Source organism: Camelus ferus, chromosome 12 (assembly GCF_009834535.1).
Source record: "Camelus ferus isolate YT-003-E chromosome 12, BCGSAC_Cfer_1.0, whole genome shotgun sequence".
Lineage (NCBI taxonomy): Eukaryota > Metazoa > Chordata > Mammalia > Artiodactyla > Camelidae > Camelus > Camelus ferus.
Window position 1 is genome coordinate 29,615,366 of NC_045707.1, and position 24,019 is coordinate 29,639,384.

A 24,019-nucleotide genomic window follows, 5' to 3' on the forward strand; every position below is an offset into this window, starting at 1 on the left:
TGGAATTGCTTTCTGTAAATGTTCCATGAACTTGCGATGAGATCAATGTTGTAAACAATGATGCTTTGCACATTTTGTTTCAGAATGAGTCCCTCTTCTGGATGATTTCAAGTATTTGGTTTCCTACCATTTTCCAAGTTTCTAAATCATGCTTGCAAGCGAATTTGCGAATTCCCATCTTGTTCATGAAAGATGAAAAAACAATTTAATTTTTATGTTGTATGATTGAAAATATAGTCTTCAAAGTTATACTTCTGGTGTTAAGGATTTTCTTATCTGTCTTAATGTTGTTTATAAAGTAAAACAAACAAACCAATTGTAAAACACAATAAATAAAATCAGGGTGTATTTAAAAAAAACACCAACTCAAAATATTTGGTTGAATGATTATTGATCTCATTTTCTAAACTGTAAAATTTTATATACACATTTTCCATCTTTGTTAGCAGTTTTGAATACCAAATAAATACTACTTGGCGTAAATAGTGCATTTACGTAATTATTACATTATTGCTGAGGTAGAAGTTTAGCCCAGGCAGAAAAAAATCTTGATATCTTAAAGGATAAAGTTCATATGCTTGTGATCCTCTCTTTCCAAAGATGTCATGGAAATAATGGAACAAAGTCAGTGTTGGACAAGGGTGTTCGGGAGTGCGCATGAATTCTTTAGTCTAATACTAGAGGTTTAGTGGGATTCGCATATTCCTGGAATTTCAGGATCCTCAAGGATCAAGAGTGAGCCAGAGAAGGATGTGGTCTGTGTATTGCTATTTACAACAAGTCATAAGGGAGGAAGGAACTGAAGACCGGTGATTTAGGAGAGATCTGCTCCTCTGTGGAAGCCTTGAGAGAAGTCCCTGATGCTTAGCTATTTTGGATAGCCCAGTTAGTTATCTCTTCAGCATACTGGAGGACCTGCTTCCATTCTCCAGCTGCACCAAACCCAGTTACCTGACTACTTTCAAGAGAACACATTCTGCTGAGTTTAACTGCCTTCGCTTTGTAAGTTGGGAGATCTATATACTTGACAGTATCAAAATGACAACTATCTGTATGAAAAAGTACAATGTAAACAGAGTTGCAGATATGAATATGTATGTGTATCCATCTACATGTGTATGTGTGTGTATATGAATATGTCTATACGTGTGTATGATTGTATACAGGGACATATATAAGGTATGTGGGTATGTTTGTATGTGGATATGCATGCACATAGTTTTAGTCCTCTCTACTGAAAGGACAAAGGCTTCTCAATAGCAATGATTGCAATCCACCTCCCAGATTTAGTCTCTACTACCATTCAAACCTAAAAGGGACCAGGGCTCTTCTGAGTAATGCCTAATTCCAGGACTAGCACATGGTAGATAAAGACGTACCTGGAACACTTGTTATGCCTGAAAGTAAGGAGATACCCAGAAAGTGATGTAGTGCATTTCTCAAGGAAATGAAATCTACTTCAAGGCTGCCAGTAGTCAAATCCAAGACAATCTGAACAATAAGACAATTCAGGGCAGTAAATGAGTTACAAATGCTTGGAAAAATAGGAATTCACAAGCCCATAATGAGGAGAGAGAAACAGAGAGAGAGAGATTGAGGGAGGGAAGGAAGGAGAGAGGGAGAGAGGTAGAGGAGGAAAGAGATAAAAGATAGAAGGAAAGGAGGAAGGAAGGGACAAAAGAAGGAAGGGAGAAAGAATGAGAGGAAGGAAGAAAGAAAGGGAGGAAGGAAGGGAAGGAAAGAAGGAAGGAAGGAGGAGAGGGTAGGAGCGAGGAAATGGAAATAAGAGAGGAAATGAGGGCACTTGCTTGCAATAAAATACCAGGGGCTGACTAGTAAATTATCATGTTTTTTCCTTTATTCTACTAATATTGTAAATCATATTGATTGATTTGTAAAAGTTACACCAATTTTGTGCTCCTGGGATAATACCGGTTGCATTCATTGAGATCAAGGAGTGTTTATGAATATTTCTACTTCATGGAACTTGCTATTATTTTGTGTGTGTCCTAATATGTAGTCAATTTTTGTGACTATTCCAAGTTTAGTTGAGAAAAAGATATATTATCTTTTATTAGAGTATAGTATGTGATATATATCCCAAAACTTATAATTTTACATTGTGTAGACGTTTTATGTCTTTATTTTTTGGCCACTCTGTTGAGTGGAGATGAGAATATGTCAAAGTCGATAATTAGTGTGTTTCTATTTACTTCTCACTGCATCTCTTGTAGTCTCTGTTTTACATAGGTAATTGCTGTGTTACTTGATGTATAAATGTTCATAACTCTTATATCTTCATTGCTAGAACATATATGGCTTTAGCATTAAAATGGGTCATTTTTTCATTTAGCTAATGTTTTTGCCTTGAATTCCACTTTTTATAACACCAAGATCTCAACTCCTACTTTCTTGTTTATTCCATTTGCCCAGTATTTCTTTGTCTGTACATTTACTTAAGTCTCTTTGATTTACTGCATTCTAGGTGGGTATTTTGTAGAGAACAGATTTGACTTATGCTTCATGAGACAATTTGAAAATATTTCTTTTAATAGGCAAGTAAGGCCATCCACATTTATTGGTAGGAGTGACATGCTCAGTTTCAATTCTGTTATATTATCTATGTTTTATAAATGTATATTATGTTATATTTACTATCTTTCTTTTTTCACTGTATTGTTTCCATTCAAATTTTTTTTTACTTTTTATTTATTTATTTATTTATTTATTTATTTATTTATTTATTTATTTAATCATTTAATTAAGTTATAGTCAGTTTACAATGTTGTGTCAATTTCTGGTGTACAGCACAATTTTTCAGTCATACATATATTCATTTTCATATTCTTTTTCACCGTGAGCTACTATAAGATCTTGTATCTATTTCCCTGTGCTATACAGTATAAACTTGTTTATCTGTTCTATATATACTTGTCAGTATCTATAAATCTCGAACTCCCAGTCTATCCTTACCCACCCCCGTCCCCCTGGCTCCATTCAATTTTGTATGTGTGTTTAAGAAGTTTTATATTTCATATTAGTGGTTAATTTTGTATTAATATTTTATAATGCCTTTAATTTTTTTCTGTATTTAACTTTTTACTATTTTCAAATCTGTTTTAAAGATATGCTTTGATACCCATCTAGTATCTGTAGAAAATTAACATTGTTCTTTTTTCCCCATTTTCTCTCCAACTTTATAAGTTGTATTCTTTCTACTCAGTCGGAACATGTAATGTTGAGAAATTATTCTCTACCATGACTCAAGTGTGGTTTAAGTTTTATCTTTCCAACTCAATATCTGAAATGCTACTGGTTTCTTTGTAGTCTACTTTAGTCTGGGTGTACCTCACCCACCAGCAGACATTGACAGGATCCCCTTTCCAAACAGTGCTTCTCCAGCCTTGATATGTGAAGGCAGCTTGTTTGGACATAAAATCTGTGGTTTTGCATTTTCTTTCCGTACATCTCTTGAAATGTAGCCTTATTGTTGTCTTCCTTCCTTTGTTTTCGAGAAACCTAGAGGCTGATCTAACTCTCTTGTCTTGTAAGTTAATTCCCCAAAACATACTCCTCAGAAACAAGCCCTGAGGATTGTGCTCTTCACATTTAACATTTAATGATTTTACCAAACTGTGTTTGGGAATTGGTCCTTCCCTGTCTGTTCCCCGGTCTTAATACTCTGTACTTGGAATACAAAGATTTAGATGTTCTTGTTTCTGAAACCTTGCCTCATGTTATAATTTCACATATTATTCCTATTCTATTATTTTAATTTTCTTCCTTAGGGACACTAGTTATATGCATGTTGAATATTATTTGACATTTTCCTTTTTAACCATTTTCTCTGACATTGCTTTCCTTTTGATGCTTTTTATTTCTTTCTTTGTCTTATATCATGTGCTTAGTTATTTTTCTGCTTTTTTCCAATGACTTTTACTTTATTAAATTTTTATTAGAATCTATTCTGCCTTGTCCTCACCTTGTAATTTATTATTCACTTATAATACGATTTTTTTCATATTCCTCTATTTCTTTTCTGAATTCAATCAATTCTCATATCATTTCTTTCTGTTTTTAATCTGTATCTCCTCTTAATATTTTTTATTTCTGATGCAAGATACATTTTTATATTCTTAAATATCTGTATGATAATACGGTATTAAATTTGAAGTGTCATGTTACCATATTCTTCAGTTCCATCATCTTTTTTGGGGGGGTGGGAGGGAGGACTTTCAATAACAGAAATGCTTTGATGTGTATTTTCTGATTATCTACCATAGTTTCATGTGAACGTGGCTTGCTTTTTCATGTTTCTATTCATTTTGTGGCTAGGTTTTTAGTTTGAGAGCACAGTTTTCTGTCAGTACAGCACCCATTTGTTGTGGGTTTTGGGTTTTTTTTGTTGTTGCTGTTGTTTTTTAATGAGGAGGACAGGATGTGTCTTTTTCTTAGTTTCCTTAAGATTCTTCGGTTTTCTCTTATATCACAGCCTTGTCTCGGAGGACTGTGAGATTTTTCTATATATCTGATTCTACCCCAGAAACAGAGCTGCCTTTCCAGTTACACACACTTTCAAGCCACTCTTCCGTAGCCAGTGCTGTGAACCACCAAGTTATGACCTGATTGTTTCGGCACTTGATGTTGACCTTTCTGTTGATGAAGATGACTTTGTTTTTGTTTCATATAATCCCTTTACTCCACTCTATCCCTTTTTATGGAGTTTCTTAAATCACTCTTCCTCCACTCTCCTCACTGCAGAATTAGCAGCCAGAGGACAGCAGGCGCTCTGTTGGAATTAGGGTCTTTTTTTTCCTCAACCTGCTGTTAATTTGAAGACTTTTATTGTTTATCTTATTTCCTAGTATGTTGAAAGTGTGGGTCACATGCGATATTATTTGTTCTTCTTGACGGTTTTGTGTTTTTTCCATAGTTCTCAGCTTGGAAGTTCTAAGTGAATCATACTGTGAATGGAAAGAATGAAGGAGAGCTAAGCCAACGTGGAAACATCACATATACGGCATTTTGATGAAATAACAGTAAGTGTCCCATTGCATGAATTTTTTGTTGCTTGTAGTCAAATGCTTTTTAAGTCATATTTCACCCCTGAGTATCAATCTCTAGAACCAGCAAGAACAGAACTGGTTTAAATCAAACAGAATCCATTTTTGTAATGAGAATTGCGTTTAACCCAAACTAAACCATATGGCTTAGAGGAGGAAAGTTGTAGAGTTATGCCCTGGAAAGTGGGACAAGGAATGCTAGATGGTAGATAACACATGACTAAACGTATGTCTTAGAAATAGGCTCAGTGAATTGTTTCAGAAAAACAAAAAGCAAAATCTGCTCAAGAGGTAGAAGGAAATAACCTGGGGAAGACATTAGAAAGTGAGTGATGTACAGGTCTGCTGGAAAGGAACTGAAGAAGAAATAGAAATGGAAACTTCCAGCCTAGAAACTTAGTTTTCTCCATTAGGAATTACTTGAGTTTGATGATGTGTTTCCCTTGTGGCGAGTATGTTATAGACACAAAGGATGGATGCAGGAGATAAAGAGATGATGGCCCCAATGACTGGGTGATGGAGGGAAAGCTCAGTTGGAACAAATTCGATGAAATGTTTGTTTAGACTTCAAGCTGGTGAGTATCATCCTTGAGGAACATGTGAGTTACTCATGTCAGTGAAGACATTTCTAGTATGAGTCTAGGAGGGGTCTAATGTCAACTCACAAAGTGTATCTTTAAAAAAAGAAGAAGAAGAAGCTTTAACACAGCAGCAAGCAGTCCCCAAATCTTGATCTCAGTATACAAAAGAGATCAATTATCAGTGGTAGCAGGTGAGATAGATGGGTTTTCAGACTAATGGCATCCAGAATATTCCCAGATTTAGAATCCACCTACTTAACGGTTCATGTAGATACATAAATAGAATTGTTCCATTAAATACATACTAAAAATTGTATTTTATTTTATCTATATTCAGGAGAACTAAGAAAGAAAGTGAGAATTGAATATTTCTTGATGCGGACTACCTGGGGAAATTTAGGTGGCAAATACACTTATTCAGGTGTAAAATAAATGATATTAGTAATCAATTTTGCAAAATCACATCTCTAGGGAAATCTTTTCAAAGCGATTTTAAAATTTCACCAAATAATTTATAGTAGAGTGTAACATTCAAAATGTTTTGTTTTTCAAAATAGTAACATAAAGCGTTAACTATCTAAGACTCCAGTTGTTTGTGGGAATTTATTTACTGAAATTGTCACTCTTAGACAAGAAGCACCAGCTGGAAGGACAGATGGGTTTTATCCTAGGCCAGATCAAGATGTTAGATCTTAACCCCAGTAATCCAAATTTCCACATGTACATGCTAATTTATATGGTGAAGACTTTGCAGGTGTGACAGAGGATGCTGAGATGGGGAGAGCAGCGTGGATAATCAGGGAGGCCCTGAAGGCAGTCACATGTATCCTCACAAGAGGGAGGTAGAAGGATGTTTGACTCCACAAGGAAGAGGAACATGTGATGTGACCACGTAGGCAGAGATTGGAATGATGTGGCTACAAGCCAAGAAATGCCAGCAGTTGCCCCAAACTGGAAAGGCAAGGAATGTGTTCTCCCCTAGAGCCTCCAGACAGAGTGTGACCCTGACAACATCCTGATGTTAGCTCAGTGATACTGGTTTAGGACTACTGGCCTACAGAATTGAACGAGAATACATTTCTATTCTTTTAAGTCACCAAGCTTGTGATAATTTGTTACAGCAGCCACAGGAATCGCCAGGTAATACCGTTCTCAAAGGGAATGGCAGTTATTTTCTAAAGTAATATTGATTTTGCCACCTCGTTCATTGGAAGTTATTTAATGAGCTATGTTACTATACGTGATCTCTGTATAATTCTTGGATGCCATTGGTTGTGGGAGAAGATAAACAGAAATTCACTGTGAAGGATTGAATTAGTCTGTTTACCTTCATGTATGTTATAAACCTTTTGGATCAACTTCCCAGGGGTAATAACTAAAAATCCAACCAAATCAAACCAAATCTGGTAGACTCTTTAAATAAATGTTGAGAAAAACATATTTTAATTGCTTTCAATGTGTCTGCATTATAATATTTAAATGTGTCATGAGCTGCCCTTCAGCAAATGTTGTCTATTACTCATCTCTCCACCCTCCCCTGACGCTATGGGTCTACTTTTTAAAGCCAGACTAGTCCAACCTCCCATCTTTTAAAATTTCTTTTCTAAATAGCAATTGCCAGATTTCCAGTGGTTAGTTTAGTTTCTTTTTTCTTTCTTTTTTTTTTATAGTGGCTGCATACTAAAATAACCTATTTGGCATCATAGAATCCCTGTAGGAACTTTCTGGAACCTGAGGTTCTTTAGAAGAATTCTCAGAAGACTCAGGTAGATGAAAGTAGTCTGATGAACGATTGATAAGATCAATTCTAAAGAATGAGCAGAAAAGGAGAGTGCTCAGGAAACCCGTCTGCAGAGACCGTGTTGCAATAAATAGAGGCAGATGAGACAAGCTGGAGATCAAAGAGCTTTCTGTGGCTATTCTGGGCACGGAAGTCTGAGGCAACTCTGATTTTGGTCTTGCCCACCCACATGGCATTCTGTGCTTCTCTAGAATGGCCACCCAAACGGAGCTTTTCTGAGTGCCGGACAACATATTACGTCATGGAAAGAAAAGGAGATCTAACTAACTTGGTTTTGTTTGCTTTGAAGAGTTTTCACTAGGGAGAAAAAAAAAATTGCTACATTAATTAGAAGTTTAAAAAAAGGAATAAAGGAGGAGAAAAGAAAGGAAAAATATCAAAACCAAAAGCCAAAATAGATTCTTAGTAAGAAAATATTTTAGGAAGTTGGAAAGGTCACATTCTTTATTTGATCATTAATGAACCAAGATTTTGAATAGTTCTGTGGTGGCCTTGAGACACCATTCCTCTGGCTAAAGAGTGATTGGTTATGCTAAATAAACAGCAACAACAAAAAATAAATTCATTGTCAAGTCCTGGGGATAGATTTTTTTCCTGGGGGATGGCAGTAAGAAAGGCCAAAATGATTTTTTTCAAAGACTGAGATAATATAAACAGTATTCTAAAAATACAGTGTATTTTTCTTCCTTTCTGCAATTGAAGCACGGAAGCAGCTTGCTTGTCAGTTAGGATTTAGCACACTGGCTCTTAGGAACAAGCACACATTTAGGGTGTGATGGAAATCCTCTGTACGATAGATGCGAGATCCAACGAAGTAATTACAGGGAGAAATAATTTCTTTCTCTTTTTGTTGAATATTACTATTGGAGAGGTTTAGGATGCAGATTAGAGGAAACTTCTTCAGCGGTATGGTTTAATGATATGGAAGGGTTGAGCCAGTGATTATTTTTGCCAACTCCCTCCTATTTATTATAGGGAACAAAACTTAAACCCATAGGAATCATGAAGCTAGCTTAATGTCACTAGATCTGGGACTCAGATCTGTGGTTTAAGACTCTAGTAAATTCTTTCAAAGAACTGCTATATTTCCCAAGTTTTTTCAAATAGTAAAATCCTCCCCAAACTGGATTGCTTGGAATATTCTTTCATATAGAATTAACCATTTCTTTCTTTCTCTCCTTCCTCCCTTCCTCCCTTCCTCCCTTTCTTTCTTTCTTTCTTTCTTTCTTTCTTTATTTCTTTCTTTCTTTCTTTTTTCCTTTGTTTATATACATATTTATTGAAGTATAGTCAGTTTATAATATTGTGTCAATTTCTAGTGTACAGCATAATACTTCAGTCATATAGGAATATACATATATTTGCCTTCATATTCTTTTCACCATAAGTTACTGCAAGATATTGAATATAGTTCCCTGTGCTATACAGTATGAACTTGTTGTTTATCAGATTTTGTGAGAATCTTCCTATATTTCAAAGCAAGAGACACTCTGCCAGAGTTCAGTAGGTGTTCTGTGCGATTCAGCGGGTTTGTAGATGTAATTCTTGGTGTATTTGTGGGAGCAGGTGAGCTGTGAGTCTCTCTACTCTGTCATCTTGGCACTTCCTCCCCTAAATTAACCTTTTCTAAAGTATACAATCTATTAGCTCCTTTTTTTTTTTTTTGAAATTTGCTAAAATTTTAAAATTGTACTTACTGAGAATATCACATTGTTCCACAGTAAAATGAGCTTATTCTCCGAATGATTACAAAGCTCTTTTCATTAAAAAGTTCTTTGTTATCTGTATTACATTGCACATTATAAAAAATCAACTATAAATTATACTCTTTAAAAAGAAACATAAAAATTTTTAAGAAGGCAATTACTAAATTACTGATCAAACCCAGCATAATCATTTCACACTCTGATCTATATTTAAACAACTACTGTGCCAACAATCTATCAGTTCTTAACAGAATTATTTTAAAAATAGGCATTTCTACTCAAATCAGAGAAAGTCGTGAGTCTACAGAATCAATAGTGCATAACATGCCAAAAATGCCAATCAGTAAGTATTTTCTGAAAGCCTGTTTGCCTCAGTTAGCAGTGTGAAAAATCTCTCTAGGAACTGAAACAGTTTATTTTAGAAACCTGCCTCTTTACTTTCTGGAGTGCTATAATTCTATATGAGCACATTTGAACTAAATATAATAATATAACTGCATCTATAATATTTACTAATGTCATGACATTTTTAAACTATTCATATTACACTTCACATTCTGCCTCAGATCGTTTTCAATCACCTTCTTTTCTTTCCTGCATTATGGTCAGTTTGGTCTCAGCTACCTACTGCCTTCCAGTATCTTACCAAGGCTTGGTATCATCATTACAAATGCTTTACATACAAATGCTTTACTTCGTAACTCCAGCCAAAGAGGATTGTCTTTCCTTTTCTTCAAGGTCATTCCCTTCTCTACTCAAATTGTTTTGAATTAGAGTGTGCAAGATTTGGCATGCTCTTTATAAATAAGATTTGCATATTAATTCTTTCTTATCAAGTCTTAATCTAGTGTTACTCAAGGTGGATTTGGTCAAAGAAACCGCTTCCCACAAATTCTGAGGGTTCTCAAGGAGATTCTCAAACTTTTGATCATTTGATGGTTATGATGAGAGCTTTAAAAATAATGTAAGCATGTTCTGGGTCTTATGAATGACTCCTGGATAGCTTAATATTTCCTATAATTTTAGCTCTGGAGTTTGTGTTTATGGTTCTATTGGGGCCAAGGTGTACTATTGTATTGCCTCTGGCTAACAAGAAATAAACAGACGTGCACTTAATGGTAAATGATGAGCACGCACTAAGGGGTACCCAAATGTCAGCTCTGCTGGCCAGCAGGCTTTATGATAATGAGGACTGAGAAACGGCAGGAGAGTTCAGTCATCTGGTACAGGGCTGCAAGCAGCAAATTAATTTTGGCAAAAAATTATCAATGATTATATTAAATCAATGATTAATTTCAATATTGCTAGCCTCCTAGCTTTGTCTAATTTTAAAATTTGCTTCAGTATTGTAAGTACAACACAATACAGGTTACAAGTATGATAAATTTATAACCAATTTTATGTTGCATATATTTAGGTAATTTTTAATAGCAATGATTTTAATCAACATGGATAGCTTGTGGTGGTTTGATTTGTTTGGTTTCAGCTGTGCTTTCCTCAAGCTTCAAAAGAGAACAATAATAAAAAAAAGTCTAAAATTCATCAGGTGGATGTCCTTTCAGCAATTCTCAGATCAAGCACTATTTGTCTTCCAGTATTTGACTTTGAAATGGCAGCTACATAAACAGTCAATCCGTGTTTCTATGGACAGTAGATGAAGTGAGGAGGGGAATAGTAATTTACTGTCTTCTAAATGATCTGTATAACCATGTTCTCAAGAGGGATTTGAAATCTCTTCGTTGATAAACCGCAAAAAAAATTAGAGAAACTTTTGAGCAATCTGATTTATCTCTGCTCACTTAAGCAAGTCTTTTTAGTTTGCAGATACTAATTACTATATATAAAATAGATAAACAGCAAGGTCCTACTGTGTAGCACAGGGAACTATATTCAATACTTTGTAATAGCCTATAATGAAAAAGAATATGAAAGGAATATATATGCATATAACTGCATCACTATGCTGTACACCAGAAATTAACACAACATTGTAAACCAACTATATTTAAAAATTTCTTTTAAAGATATTTCAGAGTTTTAACTTTACTTCAACAGACTATCATGCGTTAAGCTGCCCTTCTCCAGATAGTCTATTATTTTTTCTAGTCATGACCATGAGCAGGTTGACCATAATATAAATACTATAATTACAAAAATTCAGTATAAGTATCTACAGTTCTCAAAATCATTTCTGAAGTCATTTGAAAGTATTGGTAATTTTCTAGGAAAAATAGTTAAACCTGAAGCCAGCTGATCATACTCAACTTCTTTGATTTCTTCTACTTACCATATCCAGTCGAACCATACGTTCCTTAATTTGGCCAATTAGACTTCTCTATGATCCCCCACCACGAGACGACGTCAGGACACCATCCTTTTTCACCTGGATCACTCCTGCTGGTCCCTCTCTGACTGGATCCCCTCATGCCAACACCGTTCCTTTCCAAGCTACTGTCTACATTGTAGTCTGAACTCGATCTTCAAGGCAGACCTTATTATTTCACCATTTATTTGCCCTCCAGGGTGGAAAGTGAAAGCACAATTTCATCCACTGGGCCCTCATGATCCAATAAGCTAACACTCCAACTTGATCCTTGTACTCCAGCCATCTTGTCCTTTCAACTTCTAAATCTCTCCTAGCCTCTCTCAACTTGTCCCCTTTGCAGTGACCTTCCCTTGCCAGGCACGTTCTTCTCCTCATCATTCTTGGCGTAATACTACCCACCCCCCTGACCCAAGGTGGCGCCTTCAATATAATTCCCTTGAGAAGCTTTTCTTAATTCCTGGGCTGCACTGCTAAGCCCACTCTACTCTGAGAGCATCTGCAATTCCCCTGTCATAGGATTCATCACACCATCCCCGTTTCTTCTTCAAACAACTCTCTTTCTTGTTGATCAAGCATGATAAGTTTTATAAGTCCTTTGTGGGAGATATGTGTGATAAATAGTCACCCTTCAGATGTTACTGAGACCAAACTCATTCTGCTCACCACACAAGAGGCCAATAAATCGGGAGATGAGGTGGTGTGATAAGGAACAACTTTACGGTGGATGCAAATGTAGAGAGGCTATTGCTCTTGGCAGCCATGCTCATCTCAGCTCACCGCTGGGACTCCAACCACCTAAGCTGATGTCTTGCTTCCTCATTAAACTAAACAAATGAAATTCAACATCTTAACCCAAACATAATGCTCACCTTCTTTAACCCAGATTTGGTCCAGAAGGTGTTAAGTATTCATAAGAGCTGTTAAATACCATAGTTTATCATTTCTAGTACACCCAGTGTTTTTTATATGTTAATATCTCTGAAGATGGGATGCATCTTACAATCTAAAGCATCTTTTAATTGCTGTGGGTCAGGAGACAACTATGCCTTAGTTGTCACTGCCTGCACATATATGACTTTGGTCATCGCTCTTTACTGAGTTAGAAGTATTTGGGGGATAACACATGTTGAGTTTAATTGCTTTTTAAATAACTTATGATTCATCATTAAGGCCAAAAATTTATTATGTACAGAAGTTCGAGGAAATAGAGGATCTGGACATATAGGAATATATTTTTTAGTCCTGTTAGCCAGACCAGACAATTTCATTTGCTTAAAATTCTTGTCAGCAAGTCTTTATTTTATGCTATGTTACTGTACAACATATTACCCCCAAAACTTAATGGCATGAAACATTCAAATATTTGTTATCTCACCCAGTTTCTGAAGGTCATAAACATGAGGGCAATTTAGTTGGGGAGCTCTGGCTCAAGGTCTTTTGTAAGACAGCAGTTAAGCTTTTAGCCAGGGTTGCAATCATCTGAAGGCTTGACTGGGGCTGGGGGATGTACTTGTAAGATGACTCACTCACATGGCTGTTGGCAGGGGGCCTCAGCTTCTCACCATGTGGGTGTCTCCACAGGGCTGCCTGAATACTTCTACAACATGGCAGTTAGCATCTCCCAGAACAATTGGTCTGAGAGAGAAAGAGAAAGAAAGAGAGAAAGAGCAAGATGGAAACAACATTGGCCTTTTATTACCTAGTTTCCTAAGTCCCGCAGAGTCACTTCTGCTTTATTCTATTCACTAGAAATGAGTCCCTAAACCCAGCACAACTTCCAGGGGAGGAGAATTAATTTTCACCTCTTAAAGCAATAACTATAAAAGAATTTGTGGACATATTTTTTAAATGGCCATATTAACAGTCTGCTAGTGCCTGGTGAGACTGAGAAAGTATTGGTAGAATGAGTACCAGTAGTTTGGAATAAATACTGGAGCATCTGCTAAGAAATGATGCATACACCAATATCACCAAAGGGTGGTATTTTGTGGCAAAAATACAGATATCAATTACTCAGAGTTTAAGATTGATTTAGAAGAGTCACAGTTTGAATGTGGAAAATTTTTAGACTGTACATAGTTTCCTTTTTGTCTGTGCATAAGGATCACAAGTCATAAAGATCTTTGCAAATAAATAACTCTTCCCATGAATATAAAGCAACATTCTACATGATAAACAAATTTTGTGTTCGTTTAGTTAGGAGTATTTTTTCTTTCTTAATGGTAAACCTAATGGCTTTCTAGATCCAATGGGATTTGGTAAGTATCTCTGATAGATTGCCTCCTTTGACTCCAATTCTTCAAGACTCCTTATGGCCACACCCTTTGCTTAACTTTAAGGTGCCCACCCACGTACGTGGGTGACCTACCTTGCCCCTTGGCTCAGGGTTTCATAATGTGACTTTATTTGGTTAATAGGATATTAGCAGACATGAAACAAATGCTTGAAAGGGTACACGCATGTTTCTACTTGCTTCTCTGCATGCCTGCTGTTGTCATGGGAACATGCCAGAATGAGTCCGCCAGAGAAGGATGAGAAAAACGGAGTAGATCCACGTTGTCCCAAGGGCCCCAGCTAAAGGCAGCCTCTAACAGCTGATCGTCAGCCTGCTCTCAAGCATGCGAGAAAGCCCAGTTCACATCAGCAAAGCCACATTTCTGATTCACTGCTGACCCTGATGTGTGAGCAATTAAAAATTTATTGTTATATGCCACTGAGGCTTTGCAGTTGTGTTTCTGCCACATCATTGTGGCGATAAATAACTAGTATAGTTCACTTAAAATAGTGTGTGTGTTTTCAACACTTTAGTATGGCCTGCCTCTTCCCGTTGATTAATTGACATGATTGTCTATGTGGATAAGATTTTCCAATAAAGTTCTGAAGTCCCTTGGACACTTGTACTATGTCTGGATATACACATCATTCCTTCCCAGAAACAATGAATAAAATGTAGACAAGATTGCTTGACAATGTCTTTCTCTCACCCCTCATCAGTGGAAATGTTATACATGTAAAATGTAGTAAAAGGAAGATTTCAGGGCCAACCAGACCCTTTCCCTATTCTTTTACATTCTGATATTGCATTCAGTTCAACTAAAATCAGCTCTACCTGACCAAGGGTGAGTTGACTTTTTTTTTGTTTTTAACAGACGTACTGGGGATTGAACTCAGGACCTCATGTATACTAAGCGTGCATTCTCCCACTGAGCCATTTCCCTCTGCATGGTGAAGTGGCTTTAAGTTGACTGTGAATGCTAAGCTCTGTGCTGGAAATAAACAGATAGCTATGAAATGACCTGAATTAAGAATTTTAGAAGCCCGATAATGTGAACTTGCACATATCTGGTAGAAAGTAACAGTAGGAGGGGAAATTTAAAATTTGTTAGGAATTTACTATATGCCAAGTATTTTTACTCTATTGTCTTTTTAAATCATAGAATTTTAGGAAGAGTAAGTGGAGTGGAGAATGTTTTTGCCAGTCCGATACCCTCCCCCTGTTAATAGCACCTAATATTTCTTTTAGGGGAAGTCATCCCTTCTCCACCCCATGTGGTCCTGGTGGAATTTCTCTTACGACGCTCTTGCCACCTTCCAATTAACCAGAAGAGTAGCCAGGAGGCCCAAGACGGCTAAATAAAATACACTCACCTCCTGAGGATAATATGAGTCTTTTTATGAGATTTGGTATCTACATTAGGTCAGGAAAAAAGTCTCTGTTACTTCTGGGCCACCTGCCAGCAGAACGGAAGCTTGGAACCGTCAGCACCTGTGGTTCCTGCCACAAGGAGAGAGTCTGCCTAAGAATAACTCATGTGCACAGAGAGAAGCAGAGTCAATGGATGGAGAGACAGTCCTCTGAGAGCATTATTTAAGCCCATGCATCCAGTCTATCTCATCGATCCCACTTTTGGAGCCAATAAATTCTTTTTTTTTTAAGCTTATTTGAGTTTTAAGCTGCAACTGAAAGAGTTCTGAATGATTTAAAAGTGTTATCCTTGTTTCATGGAAAAGGAAACTAGCCTCCAAATGTCACATGACTTGTCCAAGATCTCATGAGGTGTCTTACGAGGTAATATCCAGTGGAACATGATCACAGTTCTGTCCAATGCCCGTGATCTTTGCATAATTGCATTTTAAAAGTTTAAAAAAATGTATTCACAATAAAACTCATCCTTTCGTTGTGCAGTTTTATGAGTTTTGGCCAGTGCACAGATCTGAGTCACTGCCACCAGTTTCGGCGCCCTCAAGGGGCTCCCTCACACTGTTCCTTTGTAGTCAGACCCTCCCCCTACTCTTAACACTTGACAACTACTGATTTGTTCTCTGTCCCTAAAAAGTTTTGCCTTTTTTTCAGAATGTCATATAAATGGAATCACACAGCCTTTTGAATCCGGCTTCTTTTCACTTAGCAGTTGAAATTCACCCATACTGTTGGATGTTACCAGCATAAATGCTTTATGAAGGCATGCTTCAAGCAGCTTTTCAATCATGTCCTCTTTGGTGTGATTGGAGCATATACAGGTTTTAAAAAAGAGGAAAAGAGACACATACTGGGTTGAATAGTATTCTACCAAGATTTCCATCCAACTGGAATTTAGGAATATAATCTTATTTGGAAATAGGGTCTTTGTAGAAATAATCAAGTTAAGATGATGTCATTCTGGATTAGGCTGGGACCTAATCCAATGACTAGTCTTCTTAGGGGAAGAGAGAAATTTGGACACAAAGACACGAAGGAAGGGGATGTCACATGGCCACAGAAGCACAGATTGGAGACAGGCACCTGCAAACCAAGAAACGCCAGGAATTGCCTGCAACCGTAAGAAGCTACAAAAGAGGCATGGAACAGACTCGCCCTCAGAGGCTCCATGTGGATCTGACTTTGCTGACACGTTGATTTTGGACTTCCAGCTTCCAGAACTGGGAGAGCTAGATTTCTGCTTGAATTCACTTAGTTTATGGTCATTTGTTGTGGCAGCCCTTGGAAACTAACACAGGAAGGTACGAAGTTACAGGGCATTGCCTTTAAGGCAGCTTCCATCCAAGAAAAGAGCCTAACTGAGGAAACAGGATACATGAAGACTGAGTTCCTTCACTTTACAGTTTTGCCTTAGGATGGGTTTGATTGAATTCTAGAGCCAAGTAGTAACAGCCTCGTGAATACTGATATGTATTTCCCCAGGTGTCAAATGTATTACTGCTAACTAAAAGGTGAAACCTGTTTTTAAAATATGATAAACAATGTAGAGATCTATCTTTGGCCTCCCCATCAACCACTTTTAAAATAAACTCATCCAAAATCACCATGTTACCATTGTGGAAAAAAAAATTGTTCAAGTTGGGGAGGAGGGGGCCACCTTTCATCAATCTTTTTATTAGCAATCTCCAGAAGATTAGAGACTCAGGAAGTTAGGTATTAAAATTTAATTAACTTTCCAAGTTACATGAAAGAAAAAAATAAGGAAAATCCACATTCCTTCAGAGAAGAAATCTTCTAAAGTGCATCTCAGTCTGCTGCTTGGACTTGAGATACAAATTAGGGGATATTTTTAGGAGACAAAGAATGTATAGCATTTTGAGACTTAAGATGTACAGCCTATGGGTAATAACTGAGCAAGTTAGTCACAAGTAAATTAGCATTTTAGACAAGCCAAGAGAATGGATTTTTTTCTTAAGAGATATTTAATGTCTACACGATATTTATTATTGTTGATTCAGCCAAAAATATCAGTTAATCTACCTAAAAAAAATAGATTGCTATGTCTCACTGTCCAGATTGATTTGGTAAGCCTGAACTGGTGCCTAGGAAATCTATTTGATTTTTTTCCCAAATTCTTCAGGTCATCCTGATGGACAACCAAGTTGGAGAACAGCTAATATGGAAAATGCTCGCACAGAAAGAAGCTTTGATCTCCCAAAGCCTGGGGAATTAGAGCTGAGGTCAATCTGAGGTCAAATACCAAAAGCAAAATATTAGAATGGAAGTAATATAATACTTAGGGTCAAGAAGCAGAGGCAGGGTCCAAAGGGGAAAGCACGATTTAGGGTGGAAGCAAGCTTCATGAAACAGGAAGGGAGGTCAGAATGCCAATGAGAAGTCACAGTGAGCACAGGCAAGGATTGGAAAGCAGAACACGGGAAGTCCTGGGATTCAGAATTTGAGGTTCAGTCAAGCTCAGGACACGGTGAAGACTTTACCTGCACCAGATTCCTGTCTGTAGAGTCAGGCTACTAGGCAAATTCCTCTGTTAAGAGTATCACCTCATTCAGGATTCAATTAGTCTCTTATTTTTTTTAGCATCTAGCAGCTTGCTTTAGTGTTTAGCATTAGACTGAGTGATATCCACTAACATCTCCCTAAGTTGAAGTCGTCTCCCAGAGGATCTTATTTCGTTATAATAATGCTTCTGTGTTTGTGTGTGTGTCTTTGTGTTTGTGTGTATACTTTTTGTAGAACCCTTCAAACATTGAACGGTTTTTTAACATGTAATATTTATTGCATTTTATTACACTTTCAGTGAAAACCGTCTAAAAATGAGTTTTCAACCTTAGGTAAATTGAAAGGACAGTTGTTACTTCTTGGGTAACAGTAAGACATTTATTTCTTTATAATTTGTTTTCATTCATAAAAAGGACAAAGCACAGTCCTATGCTACTCCATTGAAAAAATGATAAAAAATAACTAAAAAAATCAATTCAATATTTATCAGTATCAAAGAAAACTACTATCACCTTTCCTGAAATACAAAGAAACAACAGATGTGTCTCTATCTATATAAAGTTTAATTAAGAATCTTGCGTCTTAAAGCGGATGATACATTAGTTAGTTTGACAACAGTTAAAACTGACTGGTCCCAGTCAAATTTGTACAATGGTATGAGGAAATGAAAAGCTTGAGTTACCAAGGTCTGAGAGATTTTAATCTACCTTATCTCTGTCACAAATTTAAAATGAAACAAACAACCTCCAAAGTCTGTTTTTTTCCCTTACTTTCAAAACCATTTCATGCAGACTCTAACCAGTTTTGCTCTGTATTACCGTACATTAGAAAATAAAAGGCAAGCATGCATTTGGCAAAAGATTTAGTTGTTTGTTGATTATATAAAAACGCCCAACGTGGGTCACATTGCAAAGGGAAAACCCCAAAGTGTAACAATGAAAACACAAACATTTGTACAGAAGGCTTATGGAGTATTCATTTCCCTCAAGTATGAAGAGATTTTGTTTCTTTTTTTTTTTTTTCAAATAATTTACTATTTATGAAATCTAACGCTCTTAAGACTGTTGACATACTTTCACTGGGGAGTCATTCCTTTCACTTATTTTTAAAAAGTTTCATTTTATAACAAAGAGTTAAATGTAAACCAATGAAATATTTATTGGTATTTCCATAATGAAAGCTCTAAACATTTACACATAGATATATTGTACAAAAATTATACAAATTAAAGAAAGGGGGGTAAAATAGTAATAGATCTATTTTGCTTCCTGTAAATATTTTTTTTATGAACCTATAAGGTCTCCTTTCTAAAAAGATAAACTCTATCTCTAATTAGCTAGCAAGGTTGTGCTAATAAAATAGGATTATACCTCTTGAAGCATCCGACATTGCACTATTTCATAAGCCAGCTAACCCTTTATGACTCGATTTCTTTCACATCCACACTCACATTTCCGTGCACACCATGGAGAATGAAGAAATGTGCATCTTCCTTTTCACGACTTATAAAAACCTAAAGCACCAACACGTGGGAGACGCCAATGGACAGACACATTATTTGTCTCCTCCTGGCCTTCCAGTTTTGCATCCTCTTCAAAGTACCCTTAGCAACATATTGATTTGGTATTTTTAGCCAGTTTTCGGTATTGCATTGAAGTGGGAAATGAGTTTAAAACTAAATTTAAAAAAATAAGGAATACTGTAGTTTTTCCAACCTACAGTTGATTTCTTGTTTCCATACCTTTAATCAAGAAAGGTTTTACTTAAAAATGAAGCACAAAAAACAAAGACACTAGAATATTAGATAATTCTGAGAGTCACTTAACTGTCATTCCTAGCTGTGTAAAGACTGTCACATCTCAATTAAAAAATGGAAGCACTCTACTTTTCAAAATTCGTCATTTCACGTACGAATAAATACAGCAATATGATGATACTCTACAAGAGCTGTGATTTTTGAGGTTGATGATAAGAAAAGCATAAAATAACGTCAGAGTAGATTACAAAAGTAAAGAAAAAGACTTCATATACTATGTTAATTTTACTTTTAAAAAACTAACTTAAAAATATTACTGATTCTGAAAATCAAGTATGTAGAATATTTAATTTAGAAAATTACTCACTTCCAAAATAAGAACACTGATAAGTTCTAGAATTTGGCTTTCAGTACTCAGAATGTTTCAACTCATTCAGTAAAATGATTTCATGTTGGAATTTATGTCAAATGCTTCAGTTATACTCTTATTTTTTTTCCCCCAAGAAAACTCAAAACGTCATGAATGATAGGGGTCATTCAAAAATACGCAGGACCCAGAACAGAGAGGACAGTACATTTACCACATATGATCAACATTTCAACCTCTATTATACTTCACAACTTGTTATTGGATTTAAAGCACCTGCATATGGTGATTTCACTTTCACTCTACGGCCTATGGTATTGGATTGAACACTGGAGCTTGTCCCATTGGATTAAATCATGCAACGGAAACAGAATCAGGTTAAGTGGTTTATAAGGCATATTGGAACGAGTTAAAAATCATTTTATATCCATTTAAAAGTTTATTCTTTTGGATGAAGGGGTTCCCGAATGCCTCAGTCATAACGTATGTTGTAAATCAGTCAGATGGTTTGTTAAAGTGTAATTTATTTGGCTTAGGACGGAGCCGCAGGGATTGGAAGGAACTGTAGCCATCACAGGGATGAAGGGTGTCCTCTGAGCTGGGTTGGGGACAGCAGCCGTCACACCACATTCAGAATTCCAAGTAGACAAGGATGCCAAGGGCAGGCAGCAGTAAGCCGAGAAGACATGGTGATAGCAGGGATGCACCTATAGTGGAAATCAAAAGGCGTGTGTTATTTCACTGAAATGGTCCCGAAGGCCCAGTTGCCCTGCTTTGGGGAAGGTCATATTATGTAACCCTGAAAACCAAGTGGGTCCTTTAAAAAAAAACAGCTTCTCTTAGTCTTAAGTGACTTAAGGAAAACAAAACTGTTTGAGAAAGGATTTTGTGTGTGATAGCATGTGGACTGTTTATACAACATGATCATATAAATCATTTAAGACAGTAAGATCACAAATGTTGATGTTTTTTCGTATGATCCAGCAGTCCCCAACTCCTATCAGAAGGCACTAGGTGAAGAAACACATGTAAATAAATAAAAAATCATAAGTAAGCTGTTAAAAAATAAGATAAAGAGATGTAGCAAAAAAACTAATAATGTTACCAGGGCAATGACATCATAGGTATACTGGAAGGTCTTACATAATTCATAACCTGATGGTTTTAAAACATTTAGGTGCTTATATCCAATGATTTGAGAAAGTATTTTTGATAATAGTCAATAACCTTCTATTGAAATTTTGATCTCAAGAACAACTGTCCTGATATTAAAAATAAAATGCTGTGCATTAAAAATAAAAAGTAATGTAATATTCTATAGGCTTAAATTACGTCTTGAGTGCTACCTCAAAGGGCTCCTCCTGGGGTCAGGTCAGTTTGTAGGTCCACAGCCAGCCTCACTGGAATTCCTGAGAAAGGGCTGAAAAGTGTGACTGACTCGCCACAACTATCAGGCACTGTCTTCAATGAACACACTGCTGGAGTGAGTGACAGGCTAAAAATTACAGTCAACAGTCTGTAAATATAAGAGATTTGTGTCCATTTTTGGAAGTTTGATCTCTAAATTTGAAACTTTAAATCATTGGTATGTACAATATTAACAGTGGCCCACACAGCCCTTTCTTTGGAATATTCCTCTTATATTCAGGAAGATTCAAGGAATTTCTCTGGAATCTCGTCACTGGAAGTACATTCATACTCCCTGTGCGGTGGGAGATGCTCGTGGTCTGCCCACACGCCGGCATCTCGACCGTCGCCCTGTTGGCAGCATGCGGTGCTGCATGGAACATACAAGAGAGAAAACACCATCAGACACAGATAAAGGGTTCTTAGAAGTGAGGAAGACAGTGACTGTCCAAAAGTGAGGACCGAGCAGCAGGGCAATAGAAACAGCCCTAAAGCAGCTGCTCATATCCTCATTATTAGAGATGCTGCATGATAATGTTATCGGTTGCAGCGATGACAATGACAATGACTGTGATGGATCCTACTTACTGTTCTACAGCTGAGACAGACACCACTCTGGCCCTTTGTGTGCATTATGACATCAATACAGGTAGCCTATGGTGGAAGGTCTAGTATCGTATAGATTGCATAACTCAGATTCAGGTAAGATGACTTGTTCAAGGCCCATGGCCAGTAGCAGGCAGAGCCAGGACTAGAGCTCAGACTGGCTTGGCTGTGATGCCCACGCTCGCTCTGTCCCTCTGCCACTTTCTGCAGAGAGCTTTGGAAAGGGATCCCTTCTAGAAAAGCATCAGGACACTGCGTCCTGCACTTAACGTGTCAGGGCAAGGGCAGAGGCGGAAAATGACGCACCGGAAAGCACAGAACCTAAGCTGTTTGAAAGCATCTTTATCCTTGTAGTATTTCTCCTTCTATTTTTCTACATAGATGTTTAAAAAACATGTCACAGCCCATACATTATTTTATTCAGTAAGATGACCGATAATAAACCTCAATCGCACAGAAAAGCACTCGTTCTCTGTGTCTGACCTGACTGAGATGATCTTTCCTGAAGACCTTTGTCTGAGAATGAGTTTAGGGTATCTGCAACGCTCTGTCCTTGGACCACAGATTGCATCAGTGATGGGTACACGTTCACGGACTCGCCTGAATGTGTGGCTTGGCTCAGACAAACTGTGGCCGCAGGAAGAAGGTTAGTGAATTGTGGATGCCATTTTGAAGTTTTGGTGTTAGCATGAAAACCAAACGCAATTTCATAATTTGTGGCTTCAACATTGGGATATTTGATTTATTTAAAATAAACGCTTCATGTTTATGTGTGTTCTATTTAATTCCTCTAATGGCTCAAGCTTATGTAATTGTGGTCTTTATCTTCAATTCTCTTCCACATTCCAAACACAAATTAGAGACCGGCTTGAATTACTATTTAAAGTCATTTTAAATGTGGGATCCTTACATTCTTGAGGGGTTTTCAACATATATTGGTTTTTCTGTCGAACGAAATGTGTATCATAATACTGCTGTCAAGTATTCAGTACTTACATTGTATGTAGTAAACATACATTTTGCTTTTCACATATCTACTGACTTTCAAACATAAACCATCAGTGTGGTGAATAACCTTTCCCTATCAGAACAAATGTAAAGCCAATTTAGAGAGTTAAATTTCTTCCGTTAAATTTCTTGATTTTTTAAAACCTAAACTGCTCAGATTTCTTTTTCCTTCAAGAAGGATTCCTGCTAAAGGGAGTTACATATTGAAAAGAAAAACTTAATTAAAAGTTAAGCAGTGCTTAACAATCTCTGAAAGTATTATGGTCAGTAGGGAGTCACTCTAGTGAGTTTTCAATACAAATCTTTTTTCTGACGCTTAAGTTTGGACATCATGGTCCAATACAAATTGCTAATGCTCGCTATAATATTGGGAATGTTTCCTTGTGGTGTCACTTTCTGTGTTCACAGTTGTTAATATCTCTAGACTGTGGACAACTTCAGGACAGGGACTACGCCCAAATCGTATTTTCAGCCATGTTGACTAACACCAAGCCATGCATATCATGAGTACTTGAACTGTAAACTTACAACATGATAATTCTTCCACTTTAAGCCCTGTCCCTTTTCTGGCTGCAGAGCACAAGGTGGGAAAATGCTGAGACAGTTTTCCATTTTAAATCAATTATTGTAAGCCTAACTACCTCCTTTTGACAAAAAGAAGTAATGAATATTTACCCCAGTTGGGTTTAAATGTTTCTGGAAAAGAAAACAAAAGAGAAATCAGAAAATAAAATGGATTTTATCTTTGAGATACAGTAAACTTTTTCTATGTTTTTTTGCCTTTGGGTATTATTTTATTATAGTGTCTCTGTGTATCAGCCTGTTTATTTTGCACTTGATAATTTTATCTCCTACGCCTCTTTGAAAGAGCAAAATACTAACCTATGTGAAGAAGAAAAAAAGACAACTTAAGACCTACTTGCAAGTTGTGCCAATAGCTAAGCTGTCTAACTTTGGGCAAAAGAGAATATTTGGACTCAAAATATGGCTCTGAGGCTGGTGTGATCCTTGGCCATTTTACTTGTCAAGGCTGTGGATTTTCCTTCTGTAAAATAATAGGGTTCAAAGTTATAAGTCGTTAGGTTCCTAGCATGGCCATGAGTCTATGATTCTAAGCAAACCATACTGTATTTAAGAATATCAAGCATTGAGCCATAAAATTTGCAAAGATATTTGTT

The 24,019-nt window shown here is 36.7% G+C and overlaps 1 protein-coding gene and 1 long non-coding RNA gene across 8 annotated transcripts in view; one reads left to right on the forward strand and one right to left on the reverse strand.

Annotated features, from left to right (window-relative positions):
- LOC116667649 overlaps positions 1-17,927 on the forward strand; it is a 63,129-nt gene extending 45,202 nt beyond the window's left edge. For all 4 annotated transcript variants that reach the window (XR_004324586.1, XR_004324585.1, XR_004324588.1 and 1 more), the window contains 2 exons: positions 4,934-5,039; positions 15,001-17,927. This is a non-coding gene — a long non-coding RNA (uncharacterized LOC116667649). The remainder of the gene's footprint in view (positions 1-4,933; positions 5,040-15,000) is intronic.
- A 134-nt stretch (positions 17,928-18,061) lies between these two features.
- CNTN1 (contactin 1) overlaps positions 18,062-24,019 on the reverse strand; it is a 286,536-nt gene continuing 280,578 nt past the window's right edge. For all 4 annotated transcript variants that reach the window (XM_006193665.3, XM_032493300.1, XM_014566827.2 and 1 more), the window contains one exon: positions 18,062-20,527. In XM_006193665.3, coding sequence (XP_006193727.1) covers positions 20,451-20,527 — 77 coding nt within the window. In that variant the 3' untranslated portion in view covers positions 18,062-20,450. The remainder of the gene's footprint in view (positions 20,528-24,019) is intronic.